This window comes from Emydura macquarii, unplaced genomic scaffold (assembly GCF_026122565.2).
Source record: "Emydura macquarii macquarii isolate MOO-44397 ecotype Brisbane River unplaced genomic scaffold, CSIRO-AGI_Emac_v2 contig_968, whole genome shotgun sequence".
Lineage (NCBI taxonomy): Eukaryota > Metazoa > Chordata > Testudines > Chelidae > Emydura > Emydura macquarii.
In genome coordinates, this window is record NW_027131105.1 from 8,567,349 (window position 1) to 8,592,840 (window position 25,492).

Genomic DNA, 25,492 nt, shown 5'->3' on the forward strand with positions numbered 1-25,492 from the left:
AGACCAGGCTCTTGGACAAAATGCTTCTTTATTTTGCCCAAGCACTCTCTCTTGTGAGGATTTCAGAATGCAGAAGTCAGGAAATGCAGAGCACGACTAGGTTTTTGTTTTGTTTTGTTGTTTCTTTGTTTTTATTTATTTCGGAGCATTATACAAATGTACAGATGGGTCGGGGTTTGTTCCTATTTGAATTTGGGGATAACTTTCAGGTCAGTTCTTATTTTATCTAGAGATAGACCAAAATCAAAACCCTGGATCAGACCATCCTTAAACAGTGAGGAAGTCCAGGTTTAAAGCTGAGCTTTGTGGCTCAGACTCATCTCCAATTTCATCTGCACTATTCCACTCATCCTTATTTTCGCCTCCTCGCCTATCTTCTTTTCTCTCTCCTACGTGGATCCAATACCTGCTGATATTAACGACATGTAATCTTTTTGCAGCCATTTCTTGCAGTGATTTTCCTGACATTTTAACCTTACTCTTCTGTTTCTAGAAAGATGATCATTCTGGTAAGTTTCCTGTCTTTCTATTTAGATTAGCAGATGTTCTGTAGCTTTATTCTTTGAATACTCCGCAGGCATGTTCATCTGACTAGATCCATTATAATTAGGAACTTAGTTTTACGTGTAGACTGTTGCTAAAATGCCTTCTGAAGTAAAATATAACTGCTGAATAAATATTTGTGATAGCAAAGTTTGGATCTAGACCTAAACTTTCTGAATGTCCAAGTGTCCAGATCTAGGGTTTTGCTATGCGTTTATATCTAGAAAACATGAGCTTAAACAGAACAAAATGTTAACATTGTTCATGCACTTTCTGGTCTTTGCAGCTCCCGGCCATCAACTTAATGCAGCTTCTTGTCAGTGGGGGCTCAGTTCTGTGAGGAATATGAGACTAATTTGTGGTGTGTCTATCATTTGTAAGTAGATGATTGTGAGTACTCAACATTCATGATGTCTTGGTTAGTTTGGATTGGTCACAAGGTATTATTGCTACTACCTTAGCTGGTGAGTATAACTTTTAGAATCTGGTTTCCATTACAAATATATATGAGTTCAAAATTCACTTTCTATTTACATTTTAAAATATTTGTTTACTACAAATAATTTGTGGGGAAGCAAGTAGAGTGGGCACAAGTTTTTTTTTAAATTCAAATGGAGGTTTTTTGTTTGATTTAGTAAGGGGGATTAACCAAACTGATTGACTAATCTTGCATAACACCTGCCTACACTGTGTATGGTCCTAGCATATGGTATCAGCTCTCATCTTTCAAAAACAGTAGCAATAATCACTTAATTTTAGAAGCAGCCTCAAGCCACAAAATTTAGATCCAGATTTGAATTTTGAACTCCCTAATGGTCACAACATTTGGAATTTTGGGTCAAGTCTTTGAAGAGAGAGATCATTTACAAAACATTCATTTCTCAGTTTGAATTCACATTTAGAACATTCCCAGGGTGTTCAGATCTTGCATTTTGGTTTCGGTATGGGTCTACTGAACTTGTTCAACAGTATAAAAGAATGGTATTATCCATAGCAAATAAGCAGATTGCTTCACATGATCAACAGATCAATAGCCCAGAATGAAAGCTATTTAAATGTGGTGTAATTTGCAAACTTTAATTTACTCAAATCAGGGCTTTTTCAGAGGTAGACAAGTGTAGAATTTCCAGACACTGAAAAATAAACAATATGAAACAGTAAAAAAAAAGAACTAAGATAAAATAATATAAAAATCTCCTCCCATGGCCAGATAAGATTATCTGCATAGTAGTATCAATTTGTCAGAAACAGTTACCAAATGGTTTCATTGTCAGCAAGCTTTGGATTTATGGTTTGCTGATAAGAGAACAAAAATGAAAGAGTGATTTGAGGATATTTGCCTAGAAAACATTTCTTGGGCATCTTCTCCCTGTACTGTACAGAAAAAAGAAGAAACAGCAGACAAAAAGCTAATCCTTTGAAAAGGCACACGTTGATCACGGCTCGCCACTAGTTCACAAATAGGAAGAGCCTGGCAAACATTTCACCAAGATGTGTTCTGAAAATGCTTGGCCCTAAGTCACAAACACATACTCACTGAAGAAGAGAGCTGTGATATCCCACATGTAGGCAGCACTCTCATGACAATATTTTCACTTTATATCACGATAGCAGTCAAAGACCCAATGAGGACTGAGGTTCCCCATTGCAATGGGCACGGCACCACATATGGAAATTTATAGTCCCTGCTCTCCAGAGCTTACATTCTAATTCAGGCACTTACACAGCTGTTCAGGAAATTTGTATTAAACAGGACACCTACAAAGCAATAAAATCGACAGGAAAGTCCAGGCCATTCAGGTCTTACACCAGTGGAGAACATTTTAACAGCTTTGGCGCTGTGCTATAACCATCTAGAAATGTGTTGCCTGTCAAGTCTTGTTAGTGCTTAATTATATAATAATGACTTGCTCCAACAGTTTCTAATAAAAACACATCAGCAATCTCGACAGCTGAATGGCTTGGCATCTCTTGTCTATTGTACTGTTTTGTATGTGTCAAGTTTAAGACTAAGTACCTGAAAAGCCATAAAAAGTATCTGTGCTTTCAATAGAGTGGATAATGGCCCAAAGCCAACAACATTGTACAAGTATTTGTGAAATCATTTCCTTAGCTTATAAACCAGCTTGAGCTCTACATTCAATGACACTAACATGTTCTGATTTATAGCAAATGCTGGAATTGGCACAGGTTTACATGAGAGAGAAGCAGAGCAGTCCAGGGAATGGGGCACTGAATGGGTAGTCAGGACACCTCGGTCCCATGCCTGGCTTTGACACTGACCTGCTGTGTGACTTGGGCAAGTCACTTCATCTCTCAGTAACTCTATTTCTACCACCCTTTGTCTATATTAGCCCTGATCCTGCAACATGTAAGCTGCAGATTCTATAGGCTGGGCTCCCCAACCAGACTACCTCCTCCATAGTGCATCATGGCCAGGGCCTCTCCTCACCATGGAGGGAGATTGGACTACATGTCTCACGATGCATCACAACCAGAGAGCTGAGAATAGGAGCATGAGACACCTGAACTACAACTCCCATGAGGCACCATGGCAACATTTCCAAAATCCAAATACTTCCGTTTTTGGACTAAATATTTTGGTTTTCAATTTTTCTCTGAAAATTTGCAATTGTTTGCAGGAAAAAAAAAGTCCAACCAGCTCTAATTGGTAAGGCCAATGCTGAACACTTCTGAAAATCCCATTTTTAAAATTTGTCCTATCATTGAAAATAGCTTCTAAAACTTAAAAGAAAAGGTATTTGAGGACAGTGCCTTTAAAAAAAAAAAAAGATGACTCACGTTATTGGCACGTCAATGCTCTCAATGTTCTTCCAGCTGTAATCTATAGCATAGCAGGGCCAGGGTTTGAGTTTTGGGACCACGCAGGAGAGTTTAAGGTTAGGCCATCTTGAGGGTCTTTAGCTCTTTTTTACAGTCTGCTTTGTAGGTAAAAATGTATTAATTTTGTATCAATAAATTGCATACCAAATAATGAGCAATACCACAGTGCTTCTGCAACACTTGTCTGTGACGCACGCCCACGTGTTCATGAAAGTGCTTCCATCACATTGGGGAGGCATCTGTCAGTCTTCAAGTAGAGATGCTTCCTGTTAGCTGTAGACATGTATAAGACTTCTAAGGTTTCCAGAGGTGTCTTTTTTTTTTTAACTACACCCAATAAAACAAGCCCGCCTTTGCACTGTGCACAGTTGCTTCATATCCTTTTATGTCAGGTGTTTCTCTAGTTTAAATTCAACCCTGATCGAGCATGTACAGAGGTCACAATCAGACAAAAGCAAGCTGCAAAGCAACCTTGAGAAACGAGAGCAGCGAAGGCTGCACATTAACAGGAGGGAAATTCAGTGCTAATAAGTGCATCCAGAGAAAGCAAATAAAGCACACAGTCAAAGAGGGAGGATGTGTACAAACAGCTGCATCCATTGTCTGCATTAAAGCAAGTGACATTTTATTTTATCCTTAGCAAAGAGGTTTAAAATCACTCTCCATCTATGTTTGGATACAATCTGTGCAATTAACTTTGCATGAATATTTGGTTTTAGAATGCTCCATTTATGATGAAATACAGACTTTCATACTACGCGTCAACTAGCAACGTTCCCCATTTAGAATAAGTTTTACATCTATATAAAGGCTATCTTTGCTTTAGCAAATTGAGAGTGCCACCAAATTTAAGAGGGGGCTAAAGTGCTTGCAAGTAGAGATGGGCCTTAACCAAAGCCCCACATCTAAATACCTCCCAGTCATGAAAGAGACTGGATCTGGATCCAGATATGACCTTGTTCAGCTGGCCCTGAGCTCAAGGAGCCAAACCAAAACTACAGTCCCAAACACTTCTGAGTCAGTGAAAGTTAGGATCTGGATCTGAACATCATGGGCCTAATCCTTGTGTTTGACTGAGCTCCACGTGGTGCAAGACTCACATAGGAAGGGGTGGCAAAGGTGCTGCTATACCATCTTTGTAGCAACCTGATCCTGGGACTGACCAGGAACTGGTTCTATCCCTGTGCAACTTACAACAGCCTCAGAAGTGCCTTCATTGCACTCAGCTGCCTTGGACCCATCTTACAGAGCCACACTCCATACACCAATACCTACAAGGATGTCGTAATGGAGGCAGCTATACTGATTCCAATACCTGAGGACTCCCCTTTGCTAGGGAGGAGTCTTCAGCTCATGGGATAAGCTGACTTCAAAGGCCTTTTTGTTCAGCTACAGCAGCGTAAAGGGTCATAGCAAGGCCAAGATCTGCTGCTACATCTGAACCATATTTATATAATAGGCTTGCCTATTATAAATTATATATATTATATAAATATGGTTCAGATGTAGCAGCAGATCCTTGGCCCTACACGCTGCTGTAGTTGTCCAATACTCCCACACTCTGAGGAAGCTGAAGGGCAGATCTGGATCTTAACTAGATGCCTCTGGCTCATCTCTGCTTGCAGTATCTAACTTTTGTTTTAAACAAAAAGCCCTCATTCAATTAGTTTTTGAGTTGTCCAGCCCAGTGATTCCTATTAAAAATTAGGTCTAAACAATAAGGACACTTTTCAGAGACAATACTAAAGGCACAACAGCAAACCATCCCAATGAGAAGAAAAGATAGAAAGAATACTAAGAGGCCAGTATGGCTCCATCAGTAGCTCTTTAATGACCTGAAAATAAAAAGAAAGAATCCTACAAAGAGTGGACAATTTGCTAATTTTTGTATAAAAGAATAACACAATCATGTAGGGACAAAAACAGAAAGGCTGAGGCAAAAAAGGCAATAAGAAGAGGTTCTATAAAAATATTAGAAGCAAGACAAAGATGAAGAGAAGTGTAAGTCATCTACTTAGTGGAGAAGGAGAGCTGATAACAGATGCCATCAAGAAGGCTGAGGTGTTTAATGGCTATGTTTGCGTCAGTTTTCATTAAAAAGGTAAACTGTCACCAGAATCTTAACCACAAGGGGGAAGGAACACAAGACAAAATAGGGAAAGGACAGGTTAAAGAATACTTAGATAAGTTAGATGTATTCAAGTCAACAGGGTCTGATGAAATTCACCCTAGGGTGTTTCAGGAACTAGCTGAAGCAATCTCAGAACCGTTAGCAATTATATTTGAGAATTCATGTAGGATGGGTAAGATCCCAGAGGAATGGAGTAATGCAAACATAGAATCTATCTTTAAAAAGGGGCACAAAGAGGACCTGGGGAACTATGAACCAGTCAACCTAATTTCAAATCCTGGAAAGACACTGGAACAAATTATTAAACAATCAATTTGCAAGCACCTAGAAGATAAGAGTTATAAGGACTACCCAACATGGATTTGTTAAAAACAAAATCATGCCAAACACATCTAAATTCATTCTTTGATGGGGTTAACTGGCCTAGTGGATAGAAAGGGAAGCTGTAGTCCTGATAGATCTTGATTTTAGTAAGGCTTTTACATCATCTCACGTGGCATTCTCAATAAAATTAGGAACTGTGATCTAGATGAAATTATGATGAAGTGGGTGGCAAAACTGGTTGAAAGAATAATTATCAATGGTTTGCTGTTAATTTGGAGGGACATATCTAGTAGGATTCCACAGGTGTCTGTCTTTTGTCCAGTTCTATTTAAAAATATTGAGTTGGATAACTGAGAATGCTTATAAAATTTGTGGATGACACCAAGCTGGGTGGGGTTGCAAGCACTTTGGAGGACAAGATTAGAATTAAAAATCAGTTGACAAACTGAAGATTTGGTCTGAAATCCACAAGCTGAAATCCAATAAACACAAGTACAAAGTCCTGCACTTAGGAAAAATCAAATGCACAACGACAAAATGGGGAATAACTGGCTAGGTGGTAGCACTGCTGAAAAGAATTTGGGGGCTATAGTGGATCACAAATTGATTATGAGTCAATGATGTGATGTAGTTGTGAAAAAGGCTGGAGTGTGTTAACAGGAGTGTCATATGTAAGACCTGGGAGGTAACTGTCCTGTTCTAGTTTGCACTGATGAGGCTTCAGTTGTAGTACTGTGTCTAGTTCTGGGTGCCAAACTTTAGTAAAGATGTGGATAAATTGGAGAGTCAAGAGGAGAGCAACAGGTTGATAAAAGGTTAAAAAACAGACCTGTGAGGAAAGGTTAAAAAAAAATTGGGCATGTTTAATCTTGAGAAAAGAAAACCAAGGGGGACCAAGTAACAGTTTTCAAATATCTTAAGGGCTGAAGGTAGGACAAGATGTAATGGGCTTAATCTGCAGCAAGGGAGATTTAGGTTAGATATTAGGAAAAACTTTTAACTAGAAGGACAGTTAAGCTCTGGAACAGGCTTCCAAGGGAGGTTTTGAATCTCCATCATTGGAGGTTTTTAAGAACAGGCTAGACAAACACCTGTCAGGGACGGTCTAGGCATACTTGGTCCTGCCTTAGCACAGCAGGCTGGACTAGATGACTAGAGGCTTGCGCAGATACAAAACTTGTATCTGCATCCGATCTGCAAACATGGTCCATAGATGTCCAGGGATATAAAGTGGATAACCGTGGATTTGCAGGGCTCTGTAGATGGCCTCTCAAGGTCCCTTCCCATTCTACATTTCTATGATTCTATATCCTGCAGGTCTCCCTTTTTGCACAGCCTGAAGGGTATCTTAATCCACAAGAAATCCAAACTATACATCACAGAAATGCTGGATAGGTTTGATTGACAATATGCTGATTTTGCTACTAACTTATTTCGTAAATAGATCAATTATTTCAGTAATGACTGTCTTCCCCTTTTGCTTCTGGGTATTATTTGATCCTGTTATTGACTTCTGATCACTCCATTCCATTACAAAGGTGATAAGTTAAGAAATAAAGTACATCCTCTACTAAATATACAACCTGGGTCTTAACCTCCAAAATATAGAACCTGAACAGGATAAAATTAAGTGCATATTTTAAAACAGGAGTATTACCAGCTCTCTCCTCAGAACTGTAACAAACAAACTCAGAATCTGTTAAATACTGAACAGCACACACGACAGGGCAGGCAGACATGGTACCTGACAACACAAAACCAGCACCCAACAAATATACCATTCTGGACAGGTAGGGCCCAGGCCGGCAGTTCTCTCTAGGCAATCCAGGACCAAGCCATCAGGTGCTACTTTGAAAGCCCAATTAGGACTGATTTTTGTATCACTAACAAGAGCATTATTAACATTTACAAAAAGGAAAAACACATGTAACTGTTTCTAAAATACCACTTGCTGCTAGAGATGGGCCTGAACTAACTTCCTGGATCTGAACATCTGTGATCTTGGAGCAGTTCTGAATCTAAAGCTAGACCGGCTTTGCTAGCTGGCATCTATTTTTATAAAGGGCTGATACAAAACCACCCATGCAAACACAGTGAAACTATGGGTCTGTATCTGGGCACCACCAAATCTAGTCTGGATCTGAAATTTGCAGCTCAGGTACATCTCTCAGTACAACTTCCTTTCTCCCCAAGGAATAATGAAAATGACAAGAGATAAAAGGGTAATTTCTTCTCCTGGGCCAACTTCCCTTTGTCCCTTTTTTATGGCCTCCTCGTTCATCATTTCATCTTGTCCACTGAATAAAGTACAGAGATTTTGCTAGACAGAAGGCTGGTGAAGTCTGTAAGTTTTACAAATAAAATATTTTCAACTTTCATCATTATTTTTTCCCACAGTGCTCATGAATAACATCTCATTCATTAAACATGTGCAGCCACCAATCATAGGATTTTTGCAGACAGTCCAAAATGGTATGTGGAACCAGGCACATCTACAGTACATTTGTGATTGTTTCATGACAATTCAGATTTTAGTCTCCAGTTTAACATCTTGCTGACATAAGAATCAGGTCTCCATAGAAAAACAAAGCTCTTTATGGTAATTCTATCTTTGGTGAGTCTCTCATAAAGCCTATATCAGAGCCTAGGGTAGAACAGAACCAGTAATCCTTTATGAGGTCAAAACCTTTAAATCACATTGCTCTATCTAAAAAGGGAGAAGGCTATAAATAGCCTGAACATTCCTTGTATTATTTGTTAAGTATCGACTATTTGCTTGGTGTTTTACCAGCCACAAAAATTAAGGCAGTCCCTGCCCCCAAAATGACCACCTTTTCTATCAATAGTTAAACATTAAAGTATCTCCAAAGAAGATTGGAAGAGATGTAGTTTTCAGTTTTTGCTTCAGGTGGAAATTGCCATAATAAATTACCTAAGGTTTCAAACCAAGCATGGCTTATTCAGATAACTTGCTAAATATGCACAGGTGGATATTCCAGCAGATATCTGATCAGAAAATATGGTTTCAAAACTGCTGTTATATTCATCAGTCTTCCTTATATTGCACTACATCACGCTGCGTTAGCCCAAAACACAGTAATGCAGCCCCACGAACTATACCTGGCCTATGGAAAGGGTCTGGTTGAGAGAAGAAAAGGGTTTAATTATATACCAAGCACAATATTATCCAGAATACTCTTGTGTATATTACATGTACACACATGCACATGCACACACATATAATTGATGTGCCCTGCTAATCCTTTACGGGCTCTAGGGATAAAGCAGTGGCAGCTATGCGCCGATCAGTTACGAGAGGCTAAGGATTTAAGGTCTGCAGTAGCCTGGAAGAGAGTGAGAAGAACAGAAAACAGTTATCTAAGCACACAGGATGGAGAAATGGCTAAAAATGTGTCACTACAACAATATCAGGATGTCTCCCATTTTTTCATTGGTTTCGATGGTTCATTTAATTTGCAGTATAAGTGGTGGGTTTCAAACGCTGCCTGCAAAAGCTCTCTGATGGGGAAGAAAAGGGCCTGACCCTGAATCCAGAACAGACTATTATTCACTGGGATTCTATGGAGTAAATACATATTAGGGGCCTATTCACTTGCCTGCTGGGCTATCTTTGCAAAGGGAGTGGAGATCCCAGCTAGCACAGAGCCGGAGTAGCTGTCTCCGAGGCCTCACTCCCAGCAGGTTCCACTGCCAGATCCTGTTGGGAGCAGAGAAAGGGAGTCCCCAGCTGATGATTCCCTTCCTCACTTCTGAACTGAGCACGGTAGAGAACTTGGTCCCAGAGCTTTACTCTGCATTTGACATACTTATTATGGGTCAGCTCCTCGGCTGGTGTAAACCAGCATAGCTGGATTGACTTCAAGGAAGTTACACCAGTCTACACCAGCTGGGGATTTGGCCCTATGTAGAGGGGCAGGTCTAAACTATTCTGGTGTGGTAAGTTAATTAAGGTGTGGGTGCCTAAAATACACATATACAGGAACTAACATACCACATCAGAGCAGATGTCTATTCTGCCTCCAACAGTTGCTAGTCTTTTGGTCACAGCTTCTGTGCAAAGCAGAAAGTTCCCAGCAGAGACAGGGCCATAGAAAGAAAATCCTGCAGACCACATGCTCTCCTGGGCCACAAATGGCCCAGTGGAGCAGAGTGGGAAGAGATGTCAGGGAGCTGGCTACAGATCCCTAATTCACAAACTGCTCTGGCCCCAACCCAGCATAAGTTAAAACTGCCTGGGAGCTGTGCTAACACACACTAACAGACTCCTATCCCCAGATGAGAATTAATAGAGTGCTGGCAGCCTTATACTCTGCCACCAGCATGCTCCCTCCCATCCACTACACTGGGAGAAGGGTCAGCTGGTGTATGAGCTGGTTAGACCACTGCATAGCATCTGACAGCTCCCCTGGACTGGGGTAATTCTCAGCTCTCCAGTTAGGGTCAGGTGAGTCCACTTTAAGCCACCTGAGTAGTGAAAAGAGGCAGGCTCAAGGGGTGAGAACTTTGCCTGCTTTTTTCTCTCCCAACCTGGATACTGGTGTGTGCATGGTTCCTTCTACTTTTGAACAGTGAAGGCTGAAATCTGTTCTTTAGTTGGTTTTCTGTTTTAGGCTGCTATGTGTGTACTCAAGAAGTGTGACCTAGCATCCGCAACTGTCAGCAAATGGTCAGTGAATAATTGATTTTTTTTAGAAACTCGTGTTAGTTAGCAATAACATGTAACTTATTATGGTGGAAGAAATCACTCATGTATTGAGAAACTAACCAAACAGACCGATTTAACAATTTTCACTGCAGTCTTATGACCATGTAAATTTTTTCACCGCTGACGTCAGACTTCGGGATTTCAGATCCTTTTCATGGTGGTGTGTGTATATATATAGATTAGATAAGTTCCAATTAACAGTATTATTTTCCTACTGAATTAACCATTTACAATGGTTTAAAAGCAAACAGCAACTTGAGCTTAAAGCCATAGAGGATGAATATTTTATCTTTACAAGATCTGCTTATGGATTTGATGACACTGAGTACCTTTGATTTCAGGGAGAGGTATAGATGCTAAGCATCTTGCAAGATAGGATCCTGTAATAGGAATTCATGATCCAAAGAGAAACCTCTCAAAATCTGAGAAGAAAAGCCACAAATGCATCACAGTACAATCCAATAAATGCACGTTTTGGTTTCTCTATTATGAGGATTAGTGAAGGATGACAGGGACTGAAAGCAGATTACTGTTGTTTACTACTGTAATGAAAAGGAAAAGCAGAGTGAAACAGCGTAGATTAGTTGTAACAGAGCTGCTAGTGTCCTGAGCTGCTGTACCAAAGCAGAGCTGCCCTTTGCCCTTTTGCTTAATTGCAGACGAGTATCTGAGAAACTGAAGACCTACATCCCTCCCACTGCTCATCCCCTTATGATTTGATTGATTATTGTTGACTTCAAGCGTGGCATGCAGTGGCCTGCAAGTCTGTGTTTAGACAGAAGAACATAAATGGGATATTCTACCATTCACTTTTAAAAGAGCAGTCAAAAACTGAGTTCATATGCAACTAATGACGACAACAAACCAAATACTACAGACTGTACTCACTTAGACCCTTTTAAACGTATATAGGCATTGTCGCACTCAGCATTGCAGCACTGCGATTCCTAATTTAGGACCTAAATCCCATCAATAGCCAATGGGATTTTGGCTCCTAAGTGCCTAAATCCCTTTTGGTAATGAAATTTAAGATCCTAAATCAGCTAGGCATTGCAATGCCGACCTCAGCAACACCTAAATATCTCTAAAACTTTGGGCCTTTGGCAAAACTATCATGGACTTCTCTGGGAGATTTGTCTGAGTAATGGGAGTTTTGCTTATTTGCCCCAATCGCTTCAGTGAGTGACTGAGCCTTGCTTTCTTTTTGTGAATGGCTGTGCATTTTGTAGCTTGTGCATTTAAAAATATCCAGGTTATATAACAGAAACAAAAAACAAACAAGAGGGAAAAATGGAAGGTAAGACAGCATTCCAGCAAGGCTGCAAACCAGTTTAGCATTATTATCTGTTGATATAGTCAATACTGATATGTAAAATAATTGTTGCTTTTCAGCTAGTGTAATGGAGGAAAAAAAACATGTCGGAGTCTCCATGCTGAAAGGAGCATGGGAGTGAATGGGTTCTACTGAAATAATTTATTCCAAATATCAAGAGCTGAATCCTGTACTCCTTAGTCTATATGGAAGACAATGGGAGTCTTGCCTGAGGAAGGAGAGCAGAAATTAGCACTAGATACTTAACCAAAAGCATCCAGTTCTCTTTGATTTAGAATTTAGGCTAGAAATCTTGTGATGTCAGGCTCTCTCTTGAGATTTCAGGGCTCTCCTGGCTCTGACATGATGGGAACAGCCAAGCCAATGTAGTTTTTTGATATTTTATCCTCCTGGTGACACCAAAACCAGGAAGTGTAGAGCTATGTGACTTTTTATAAGACGACTACACATTTTTAAGAACTCAAAGTTTCAAGTCCAAACCAATTGGCTCCATCCCTAGTTGAAATTCAGAGGTCGAGATGTAATTCACCTGTGTAATCTGAGTGATTTAAAACTAAACCAGACAAAGCACTGGCTAATATACTGCAGGGAACAAGCTTGCATTGGCAGGGACTGGACTGGATGAGCTAACACTTTTCCAGCTCTGTTTAATACTGTGCTAGGATTTTATGACATGTACAAAAATTGTTCCTTCTAAGCAATAATATTTGGTGTGAATGTATAAATGCTGTTATTACATTTCTGTCGCATGGAAATAAACCCACATACCAATCAGCTGAAATAATGTAATCTTAAATCTTTGATTAAATAAGATAAAGAAGTAAACTTTGATCTCAGGGGTTAAAACTGGAAGAAACTACCAGCCATACCTTCCAAGTTGTCTCACATTTTGCCCAGTGGAAATAGAAGTTAAGGAGAAACCTGAAGTCTTTTTCTCCCCAAGTCTACAAACTCAAATGCATCATAGGATCACAGGAAATAGCAAAGAGCTTCTTGTCAGTCCTTGTACAGAGCAGTGATGTTCATGGCTTTGAAGAAAATATGCTTTACCTTTCGTCTTCCTGGACAAAGGAAGAGTAACTATAAAATATTTGTAAACATGTTCTCTTAGCTTCTTCACTGATAAGGGTACCAACTTACTGCAGCACCTGCCTGCACATTTTATCTGAAGTCTCCTGCTTGGGATGCTGCCACACTAACTTCCAACACAAAATGGTTCCATGCAGAAAAGCCACAAAAAGAGCCAAAAACTCCAATTCAGGGGAATGATCTGAAGAAATGTGGGAGCAGTCAGGGCAAAGCCAAAGTACAGCTGTGCATACCCTACACTGGAAAAACAAAGGGCCAGGTCCTCAGCTGCACCAGTGCTGTGCAGGGCATAACAGGGGTGGTGCAAAGACACCACTGTTGCATGTCCCTCCTCCCTGATCCTATGCAATCCGCCCAAGGTATAACTTATAGCAGCCTCAGGGCTGCTCTAAGCTATGTTTGGCTTCAAAAGACCTCAAGGGGTCATGTGAGCAGCTGAGGGGCAACAGAACAGAGGAGCACTCTGACCATGCTCCTTTTCCCAGTCTTGACATGCCACCTGCATTAGGGACAACAAACTGGGGGCAGGGCAGTTACATTGGCTCCTCCCACTAGGAGGTTTCCCAGGTAACCAGTTACCAGCTTTCCAGATGTTTTTTTTCAGAGCAGTGCAAAAGAACTTGGGAGGCATGAAAGGGTGGACAGTGAACATCTGCCCAACAATACTTTATGCTGCTCTGAGTAGCATTAACTTATTCCTGGCAAAAATCCACAGGGTGATACGAAAAAGGTAAATGTGTTTGTGGATGTTTAATCTCGCAAGCGCTGGGGTCAGGGCAAGATGTCATCTCAGCTTTGGCAAAGTTACTTGGAACAATTTGTCTCACCTTACCACACACCAGGCCCTTTACTGCAGGCTCTTATGTCCGGATATGTCTGGTAGTGCAGTGCTCTGCATCGTCTCCAGCACAGTTTCTGCAATACTTAAATCTCTTTGGTGTGTGGCTCTAATACCCATTTTTTCTTGTGATTGAATGGTAGAATACAGATTAACGTACATATCTCAGATCTGAAGTCCCTTTTTGGGGATCTTAGCCCATTGCCCAACATTTTAACACAAAGGAGAACATAACGCCCTCTGGTGGAATTTATTTTAGGTCAAGGCGTGATAATGTGAGGGAAAAACCAACACTCAGAAATCTGGGGAGGTGTCATCATAGGAAGTGGTGCATGTTTGAACTTCACAACTGGGAATTTTGAGGAACTGTAACTCTTTTTGAGTTAAAAATCTTTTACAAGAAGTTAGACAGTGCAGATGAACATCTTTTAACTTTTCTTTAGTCTTTTCTCGTTAACATATTAATTCAAATGCATCATTTTTCTCATGGACTGCAAAAGGGATGCCTGAGGGAGTTTGTCTACATAGATCGTTATTACCAGTTTCTCACCTGTGGCCTGTAAAGGCAGGTCTACACTGCCTGCCAGCAAAATTCAGCAGCAGTCGACGCAGAGTAGCTTACGTAACTCCCGTCGACTTTGTAATTTCCCTTTAGTGTGCCATCTCCACTGCGCTGCACCGACAGGAAATGTGTTTCTGTTGATGCAGCGCTACGCTTTTTTTGGAGGTGGTTTTATTAGATTGACTTCCGGATCGATTGAGCGTCTTCACTGCCGCTCAATCAAACCGGAAAAATCAATCTGACGGCGGCGAATTTGCCGCCGTCAGTGTGTGTACGTAGCCCTAAGTTTACATGGAGACACTCCGCCTGTGTGGTATGAAAAACGATCCCCTGTGGCATGAAAAAGGAAAAAAGATCCTGCACAGAGCAACAGTTGGCCTAAGGGAACTCAGTTTGTCACCAGTGCTCTGTATATATCATTTCTCCTACAAATATTCCCACATAAATAATGTGGTCACATTTTAAATTAAATGTCTCAAATAAAGATATAATTTAGAATTATACGACAACTAGTCCATGATCGTTACCTATTGGTTGACTATCCAAATCACTTGCACAGATTTAAAGACTGCATCAGAGTCAGCTAATTCAGTGAACATTTTTATGACAGTGAATTGGTATTTAACTAGGATGAAATTCACGCAGCTGGAAGTGAACAGAACAAGGTCCACAGCACTAGGTAAGCCCTGCATATGGGTTGCATGCCAGCCTGCTGGCATGTCTGTGAATTCTCCATGCACTGCAAGTTTCTGTGCCAGTCCCACAAAAGTTGGCAGGGAAGGTCACATTGGAAGTGGACCAAGAGAGAGATGCTGCAGTTCCATATTTAGGCCCTGATTCTGCAAATATTGATACATGCTCTTAACTTTACATAGTCCTATTGAGTCCAGCGTGGGGCCTTTGTCAGATCCCCTGATCCCAGTACTTTGCATAGCTGGTTTGGTAGATCAGTAGTTGCTGTTCAGCTGACCATGGCAGTGTGGGAGTGGGGGATAGAAAGGGAAGGGAACAGGTTAGTAGCCCCAGACCTTGGCCCTGGGTTGGGGAGTAGATTTCACCTCACCAACTTTTCCACATTGCATGCACACACAGAGAGCCCAAATAGTCAGGCTCTATGAGGGTGGAGTGGATTTCACCCTTACTAGTACAGCAAGAAAATGTATTACTGCCAACACAGTTATTCTACATTAATAAATATAAATTGTTATCTAAAACATTTACTGAGGTCTGCCATAAGTGCAATAAGATGGGCTGGTTTGATAGTTTACAGGTCAGTGATATAGACTACCAAGCAATTAATTAATTCAAGGCCAGATTCATCCTGGTGGAACCAGACTTCTGGGTCTGTGAAGTCCTGGCCCAGTGAAGTCAATGGGAGTTTTGCCACTGGTTTCAGGATTTCAGCCAGGGGCCTCAGTGGCAGAAGATCTGAGCAGGTTCCTGGTGGGACAAACGACCCCCAAGCCCTGTTTCACTTGTGGTTCCAAAGCAAAGAAATGTAGCCCCCAAACTGACCTGACATTCATGGGGAAGGGAGCTGAGCCGCACAATTTTACAAATGTCAATCAGTGATTAATACTCTTAGCATAAAATCAGAGCAATAAACTTGGTGTTTACACACAGCTCTTAATTCTCACTACATGTTTCCTAGAATTTTGTTATTTTTAATATGAACTGTTCTAATAAATCTAAATTAAATGGCTGGTTAAACATATTTAGTGGACATAATTTAAAGCATTACCAAAAATGCTGGCCTAAACCTGTCTGATCATTTCTACCAGTATGCTAAAATTAGACCATCAACATAGCCTGTTATAACCCGCAAGCAAATTAAATCAGTGCAGTGTGACATTTTTGAAGACAAAGTGAATTGTGAACAGAAAGAATGAGGTTTGCAAGAGTACTCAGCACTTGGCTAACTCTGCTCCTATTAAAGTCAAATGGTAAAATTCCCTAGGGCCAGATCCTGCAGCGGGATCCACTAAACATCAAGACTCACTGACGCTAACGGGACTCTGCACAGGTGCTGGGATCCATACTGTCAGATTACATTGCAGAAGTGAAGGTTTAATTGGTCCCTTACATCTTTTTTTCAATATGTAGGTATTCAGTTCCACTAAATCATTGTGCCAGGAAAAATGAGATGTTTTCATTTTCTGCCAGGTCAATCCATAGTTGTCAGAAGATTATTTTAATATCAGATTCAAAGCTCTAGGGTATTACTATGAAAATATATTCCTTTCCCCTTTAAAGTGATACTCTCATTTCACATGGGTCCTGTGTCTATTAATCTAAGCAATTCTTAGACACCCATCACCACATTGTCCTATATCTATTTACACACACAAATAAGCACACTTCAAACCTCTTTTTCCACAATTTAATTCCGTTCCATTTGAAGTTCAATAAATTTCTTGCCACAGCGACTACTTAGTAAGGTTAGCTATGGCAGCCAGCTTGTCCTGGATGCGTTGGCTTAAAAATATGGTGAATTCCTGTTATGTTTGTTTCTTCAAAATACTTTCACAGATCAAACCTACCAGTATTGCATTACCAAAATAGTATAACAAAGTAAATAAAGTGAACTCACTGGGTCTTCTGCCTGAGTAAGAACTGCAAGATCGGGTCCTTAATCAGTACTTCTGTGCAATATCTCAGCATTTTGGTCAACACACTTGGGTATGCTTTGTGTCCCAATATTAGAAAACACAGTCTAGTGTATGCAAGCTGTTACACTTAATGCAAACCAAGGCAATGATTGTTGATACCCAGTATTTAATCAAGAATATCTCTGCCTGTTATGATAGTTAGGAATAGAATTTTTCCTCTAAAGGTAACATTATTTATTACTATGATTATTGTAAATGGAATCACAGCTCTGTAAAAACATCTTTCTAGTAAACATGTTTTACAAGTCCCTAGCAAGGAGCTCGCATTTTACTTTCTCACTATATTATGTCAATACTGCACCATGTCTTTTCCAAAGCCTTTAATCTGAATAGAGTCTTGACAGCTTTTCAATACAATTACACCAACGTACATGAACCTTTCCAGCCATCATTTACAAAAGCCTACCACTAAAAGGCTATTATGAAATGATTACCATGGAATTGCAGCTGCATTAGGGCCAAGTCATCTGCGGAGACTCACTTCATCTAAAACTCCTTTCTCTTATCTGAAAAACGATGGTGCTGGCTGGTTAGATGGGATGGGTAAATTCTTACAGGGCTGAATCCTGCACCCATTGAAGTCAGTGGCAAAATGCCCCCCTGAGTTCAGGGGTGCAAGCTCAGCATAATTACCTGCATAGAAAGCAGGAATTCCGTTCTGGAGTTGATCCCAACAGAAACAGAGATACACCCTCATGTCCCATAAGGATTGCTCAGGATTCTCCTCTCAGATTGGCTCAAACAGTAACTCATTTTTGGCTTTGACTGAAAAAATGCAGGAAGCAAAGCTGATTACTGCAAACTCCCTTCTTAAGAGACCAAAGAGTTACATGATGGTGTGGGCCTCACCTGAGAATACAGGATTTAGTTATTCCTAGGATTCCCAGTTCCTGACTGCATGGTGTATTACTGTCCTGTTCTGCAGGTGCATCCCATTAACCAGAACCTTCCTTGTACTTGCCAACACATCCCCTCCCTGCAAGAAGCCCTCTTATTTCATGACCTTGTTTGACACCACTTGCCTCCTTGGAGCTAAGAGTCCCAGGTTAAGCAAACTGTGCTGTGGCTACAGCAGTGTCAGGAAGTTGGGGCACATTAAGGCCATTTAAAAGGATCAGGACACACGGACGATGTTTCACACTCAAAAAGCGGCTCTCCTCATCCGGCTGGGAGTCCAAGCTCAGCCTAGAGTGTAAACTGAGGATTTATTTCACAACCACACGGGAGCGGCCGGCGGGAACTGGCTTGGCAAAAGGTGAGCAAGAAAGTGAACTTGGGAGACTGCTCCGCGCTCTTGAGAGTGGAGGTGCCACACACACACGGCAGGATCAATGTCCCAGCCCTCAGCTCTGAGCCGCGGGGCGCCGGCTACGGCCCGACCCCCAGGCAGGGCAGAACCTCGGGCTCCTCACCGCTAGGCAGAGGTGTGTCAGCGAGGGCCGAGCGGCTCTCGGGGACCGGGCACAGGGCAGCAGCTACTCGGCCCGCGTGGGCGGGGGGAACTGCCTCGGTGGGCCGAGCTTTTCGGCCCCGGTGTCAGCCCCGGCCCCCAGCCAGCGCGGGGCGGCGGCCAGCTTGCAGGGCGCTGCGGCGGCGGCTGCCTTACCTGGGGCGCTAGTCCCGTCCTCTCGGAGCACGACCGTCCTGGCCACGTCCAGCGGGGAGGCTGTAGCCCTTTGCATGGTGGCCGCCCAGGCTGCCCTTCACGCGCCGCTGGGGAGCCGAGCCCGGGGCGAGCCGAGCGCAATTTCTTCCCCCCAGCTGAGGCTTAGCCGCCGAGGAAGAGGCGCCCGCGCGGCTGAACGATTCACCGAGCCTCCTCCCCGGGACCGGCTCCGGGCGGCGGGGCGAGGCTGGAAAGGAGCCGGGCGGTGGTGGGTTCGCGCCCCCCTCCCCAGCCAGCAGCAGAGGCGCTCACTTCTCCTTCCCCGGCGCGGGGCTCGCTCTCACTTCCCCTGCGAGCGGCAGCAGCCGGGGGAAGCGGACCGAAGCGGGCTGGCACCTGATCCCAACCCCCCCCCGCGATCCGCAGACAGGAGGCTTTAGCCGCTTGCCGAGACTGGCGGAAAAGCGGCTCCTCCTTGCAGCCCGTCCCCGCGCGCCCCGGGCTGCCCTGGCGGCTCCGCAGCGCCTGGGGCTCCTGCGCCGCGCTCAGCCCGCTGCGCTCCTGCTGCCCGCCCGCCCGCCACAGCGACTGCTCGGCGGCAGCCCCCCAGCTTCTGGCGGCGAGCCCGCTGCTGAGCCTTCAGGGGGCGGGGGAGAGACTCTGGGACGCCGCCTCCCCGCAGCCCCCCGGCCCGGCTGAGCAGGTGCAGCCCGAGCCGCTGGAGAGCCTGGGCTGGGCCACCCCCCGCTGCGGGGGTTTCGACGCCTGCTTTCCCCAGCGGAACTTTTAGCCGGTGCTGGGAGGGCAGGAAGGGGTTAAAAGAGTGAGTGCCCTCCCCTCCCCCCCCTTCCTGAGGGGCACCTTTAATCCCTGGCCTGGGTCCTGATCACTTAATCCTCTCCCCGCGGCTGCCCGGGCCGGGAAGCTAAGCGGAGCTGAGGCTGGGCAAGTGGCATCTGCTTCCCGGAGGGCGCCCAGCGCAGAGGAGGGGGAAAGGCCCAGCGAGCCAGGGCCGCGGCTCCAGGGCGATTTGCATTTCTCGACGCAGGAGGGTGCCTCTCCCCTCCGCCCCAGCGAACTGGGGGGGAAGGTGCAGAAAAGGGAAGCGGCCCGTCCCAGGGGGAAAGCACACGGGTACCCGCTGTACCCAGGCTGCCGGAGGCTGTACTTTGAAACCGACACTAGGGGGTGTCCCTGTGTCTTTCGCTTCAACCAGTGCCCCCTTGAGTGACACCCTCCGTGGTTAAAACACCAGTGGTCGTTACAGGGAGCAGTCCAGTGTCAGGAGGCCCCAGCCGCCACTGACCTGGAGAACTTGGATCTAAAGGGGGTAAGACAGACACAGGGAGGGAGTCAGGAAGCACTAGGAGCACTTTACCTGGATCTGAGTTGCAAAGATTAAGTTACTTGCCCCACATTTCTCAAAAAGCCTCCGCCGATCCTAGTCTCCTGAGTTCCAGTCCAGTGCCTTAACCACAAGACCAGCCTTCCTAACCTAAAGGGCCACCTCAGTACCATTTACAACAGCGTTTGGGGCCATTGCTAGAGGATATCGAAGGATTTTTAAGGATGCAGCTAGGCTCATTATTTCAAAGATCTCTTGAGAGGGAATCAAGCTTTCCCAGCTGTTTCATGTCATGATAGAAATAAGCTCTTATTGTGCTGTCACATTTCTGCCACTATAGACTGTCATGGTTTCCACTAGCTCTGGTTTCATAGTGACTATAGATCAGACTCTTCACTTCCTAAAGATTCTCTCGGACACAAGCTGAGATCAGAACAACTGTCCGCCTGAGAACAATGATTTTTGCCATGTATATATTCAATGTAAGGTTTAAAGCTAGCTCCCTGCAGAAGCTTCCAGTGAAAGAAGGGTGAGATGCCTCAAATTATTCTTAGTATAGCAAACCACGGATTAAGACATTGGCCTAGATTCTCAGCTATGCTGAGGCTACTTTGTATCCACCTGCAAGCACAACCTGGTTATAAATTCAGTGGGTCAGGGCAGGCAAGTGGAGGATTTTCCCATTGCAAAGGAAACCTCATGTGGTGCAGAGCACTCTAATTTGTCTGGCATGGTTTGTTCATTGTAACCCATACTGCTTCTTGCTCATCATGCCATTATATTCTAGGATCCAGATCTAGCACCCTGTGTGTCACCATATGATCACAGAAGTTTGTTCTATTATTTTACTAGGGTTTGAAGTTAAACTTACTGGACAGACAGTGCCATGATCACTTTTCTTTCCCACATGGGACTTGCCACTGTGCACACCAGCCCATGACAGTCACTGCTTTCACATAACACCTGCCACTTTCCCTCTTTTAAAAGAAAAAAAAAATCACAGATGGTTCTTTGCTTACTCACATGAGCATGGGGTTGGGTGATTTCTCTGATGTGCTGAAGTTGGCACCAGCAGCTGATTTGGAAACTATGTTTAACTTCAGCAGGTTGTGTTGTTTGGCGAGGCAGATATAGTAGCAGGAACAGCATGTTCCTCTAAAGGATCTTGGGTCGATATTGCTGAGCATATGGAGCAGGGCCCAGACTAATTGCTGTGGCCATTAACACTCACTCTGGTAGTTTACCTTCTCATTATTTTTGAGCCAGAGCTTTGTTCCAGAACCATAGTCGATAGCAGTGGACTGGAGAGAGGCGATTCTACAAAACACCAAATGCACAAACAGTGTAACAAATTCCACTGACAGGATGGTTTTGGCATCATATAATGGAGTGAAGTGAAACGGCTACTCAGCCACAGCTATGATATGCTACTGGATTTGGGCATGCTTCACTCAGAGTTGACACATCACACACTGAGCCCACAAAGAATTCTACGGACAGGTATGCCTGGTAGTTCCACATCTACAGCTAAAATACGTCTACAACAAAAGATTAATGTGGGTTAGTACAACAGATCACACATTGGGGAAATGCTACAGTTTGCAGTGCACTGCACTGAAATACCTTTCCACTCCCTATGGCTACACAACAGAAGCAGAGTTATGGTACGTGTTACAGACAGGCTGGTACCTTTCAAGATTCTACACTGAATAAAAACATTTGTCATCATCATAAATAGCACTTATTTTACATAGCGACTTCCATCCAGGATCTCTAAGCGCTTCAGAAACATTACTTGATTAAGCCTCACACTCCCTCTACGAGGTGGGCTTAGTCTGTATTAACCACATTTACAGATGAGAAAACTGGGCACAGAGAGGTTAAATCATTTACTCAACTTCAGTGGTTAAGCCAGAATCAGGAGACAGAATTTTTTTTTTTAAATTGGGCAAACAATTGACTTCTCTGGGAGCTGCACTTGCCCAGAAATTCTTGGGATCAGACTTATAAAGAAGCCCACCATACCTGAAATAGATTACTCTCCAAACATCAAAACTCAAGAGATAGTTATTGTCTTTGGGTTCAGTTGTCTGACTGATTTAGTGAAGTGCTGTGTTGTTTGCTAATCTTATAGAAAATGAAGACTCTTGCAGGGAAATGCATTTCTAATCCATGAGCAGGTACCAGTAAGATGTGGGTTGAGGCAGTGTGCTCGTACTGTGTAAGAGGGTCCTTGTGACAGTGACATGTTTAGAAAGTGACTAATACTATTGTGTGTTGTTGTAGCTGTGTTGATCCCAGCATATGAGAGAGATGAGGTGGATGAGGTAATAGCTTTTATTGGACCAACTTCTGAAGAAGAGCTCTGTGGAGCTTGAAAGATTGTCCCTTTCACCAGCAGAAGTTTGTCCAATAAAAGATATTACCTCACTCGTCTCTCTAATAGTACTGTATAAATTTGCGTCAAGCTTCAGGGTAGTGACTGCCTCTTAATACATGTTTGTAAATCACATAGCACATCAGGTCCCAATCTTGGTGGAATCCTCTGGGTGCTACTGTAATATCAGTAAATAATGTTATGAGCTGGATGAAACCTTGTTATGGACTGAGTTAAAATCTCATTGAGATTGATGGGTGTGAACACACACTTCAATTAACATAAACGTGTAGGCAAATTAGTCTCAGTCCCCTACCTAAACAAAAAGGGTTATGTGACCCGCTCAGGAATTTTAGACTGTGTCGCTGGAGGTGTTTTTTGCTGATTATTGTTTTGAGAGAGAGCGAGAGAGCACGCTTGCATGTAAAAAACAAAAACAAAAAACAAACAAAACCAGAGACACAGACAGCCTGAAGAAATCCAAGCAAATGCTTGCAAGCACAGTGTGACCCTGAAATAATTCTAGAAAGAAGTTCTGGTTGCTGGCTGAAAAGAAGCTTGGTCCTGTAAGCTAAGGGCTGGTCTACACTTAAATTTTAGGTCGACATAGCTATGACACTCAGGGGCGTGAAAAATCCACATCTTGACTGATGTGGTTACGCTGACCTAACCCCTGGTGCAGATGCGGCTGTGTTGACAGGAGCATTCTGCTGTCAACCTAGATACCATTGCTTTGGGAGATGGTGTTCTTACAGTCATGGAAAAACCCTTTCCGTCACTGCTAGGGTGCTGTTAGCCCACTATTGTCCTTGCAGCATAAGCATGACCTAACTCCTTTTCCCTTTGGTTCCTCCTGCATTCAGCAAAACAGGACTTTATACATTGCTGGTAAAGAAAGAAGATTGCATTGAAGAAAACACCAGACTTTTCATCAATTTCTCCTCCCATATAGAACATCCCCAGGGCCCTGAACTTTGATTAGCCACTCGGGTCAAAGAGAGGTAACAATAACAGGCAAATGGATTAAAGGTGGGTGAAAATTTTCAAGTCCAAACTATTTTTGGTGAAAAAAATGCAGATTCAGTGATACTGAGACATTTTGCAAATTTGTGTTGGTTTCACAGATTGTTTCAGATAAAAAAAACCTGAAAATTTTCTTTGAAAAAAAGTGAAATATTTCCTTGTGACATTTCCAAAACAAAACATTTTGATTTTCCAGCTCACCACTTTTCAGTTTGAAATGTCCTTCATTTTTATTAAAAACAATTAATATCTTTTTAAAAAATGCTCAAAATCAAAATGAAATATTTTGTTTCAAACAAAACATTTAGTTCAAACCAAAATTAATTTTTCACTACTTTGTTTTGCTGAACATTTTGAAAAAAAATTCATTTTTGGTTTGATTCAAAAAACAATTTTTTCTTTTTTTTCTTTTCAGAATAGAATCATAGAATCATAGAGTTGGAAGGGACCTCAGGAGGTCATCTAGTCCAACCCCCTGCTCAAAGCAGGACTAACCTCAGTTAAATAATCCCAGTGAGGGTTTTGTCAAGCTGCAGCTTAAAAACCTCTAAAGATGGAGATTCCACCACCTCCCTTGGTAACCCATTCCAGTGCTTCACCACCCTCCTAGTGAAAAACTTTTTCCTAATGTCCAACCTAGATCTCCCCCACTGCAACTTGAGACCATTGCTCCTTGTTCTGTCGTCTGCCACCACTGAGAACAGCCTAGCTCCACCCTCCCTGGAACCCCCTTTCAGGTAGTTAAAGGCTGCTATCAAATCCCCCTCATTCTTCTCTTCTGCAGGCTAAACAAGCCTAGTTCCCTCAGCCTCTCCTCATATGTCTTGTGCACCAGCCCCCTAACCATTTTTGTTGCCTTCCGCTGGACTCCCTCCAACTTGTCCGCATCCTTTTTGTAGTGGGGGGGCCCAAAACTCCAAATGCGGCCTCACCACTGCCGAATAGAGGGGAATAATCACTTCCCGCGATCTGCTAGCAATGCTCCTACTAATGCAGCCCAATATGCTATTAGCCTTCTTGGCAACCAGGGCACACTGCTGACTCATATCCAGCTTTTTATCCACTGTAACCCCCAGGTCCTTTTCTGCAGAACTGCTGCCTAGCTCATTGGTCCCCAGTCTGTAGCTGTGCATGGGATTCTTCCGTCCAAAGTGCAGAACTCTACACTTGTCCTTGCTGAACCTCATCAGATTTCTTTTGGCCCAATCCTCCAGTTTGTTTAGGTCCTTCTGTATCCTATCCCTACCTTCCAGGGTATCTACCACTCCCCCAGCTTAGTGTCATCTGCAAACTTGCTGAGGGTGCAATCTACCCCATCCTCCAGATCATTAATGAAGATGTTGAACAAAACTGGTCTCAGGACGACCCCTGGGGCACTCCGCTTGTGACCGGCTGCCAGCTAGACATGGGGCCATTGACCACTACTCGTTGAGCCCTATGTTCTAGCCAGTTCTCTATCCATTTTATAGTCCATTCATCCAGCCCATACTTTTTTAACTTGCTGATAAGAATACTGTGAGAGACCGTAACAAAAGCTTTGCTAAAGTCAAGGTATATCACGTCCACCGCTTTCCCCACATCCACAGAGCCAGTCACCTCATCATAGAAAGCGATCAGGTTGGTCAGCCCGTGAACTGAAAAATCTGTTGTTTGCACAGCTGGATAGCCACCTTCAGGTCTATTGCACAATTTTACATCAGAGTGAAAGAGAAAACATGTGACAAATGGGAGCCAAAAGGAGATGAATCACTGATGGAAAAGAAGACAAGGGCTCTACCATAATCAGGAACCTAACCATATGCCTCACATGTCCCACCCTCATCCAGTGCCAAAATGCATTAATGTGAACAGGTCAGAAGTTACTCAGTCAGTTTTATTACTTCCACTAAAGCCTATGGTTCATCTTATGTATTTTCACCAAACTATGCTGTGAAAATAAACAAGCCACCCTTTAATAGTCTTTGAATATATTTTTAAATGACAGTTCCTTTCAAACCACAGGTCTCTGTCAATAAAAGACTATATTGCATGTACATTTTACTGAAAATCTTCATCAGCCCTCAGCAAGCAGGGGAAATAGAG

General features: G+C 43.0%; 1 protein-coding gene across 3 annotated transcripts in view; it reads right to left on the minus strand.

The window, feature by feature from the left end:
* The window catches only part of SUSD3 (sushi domain containing 3), a 42,713-nt gene extending 23,182 nt beyond the window's left edge, over window positions 1-19,531 (minus strand). Inside the window, exon 1 of one of the 3 annotated variants that reach the window (XM_067544160.1) lies at window positions 18,666-19,528. In XM_067544160.1, coding sequence (XP_067400261.1) covers window positions 18,666-18,741 — 76 coding nt within the window. In that variant the 5' untranslated portion in view covers window positions 18,742-19,528. Of the gene's footprint in view, window positions 1-17,692; window positions 18,214-18,665 lie in introns of those variants that run through there. The other 2 variants (XM_067544162.1, XM_067544163.1) reach the window with 2 other exon arrangements.
* Window positions 19,532-25,492: the final 5,961 nt, after the last annotated feature.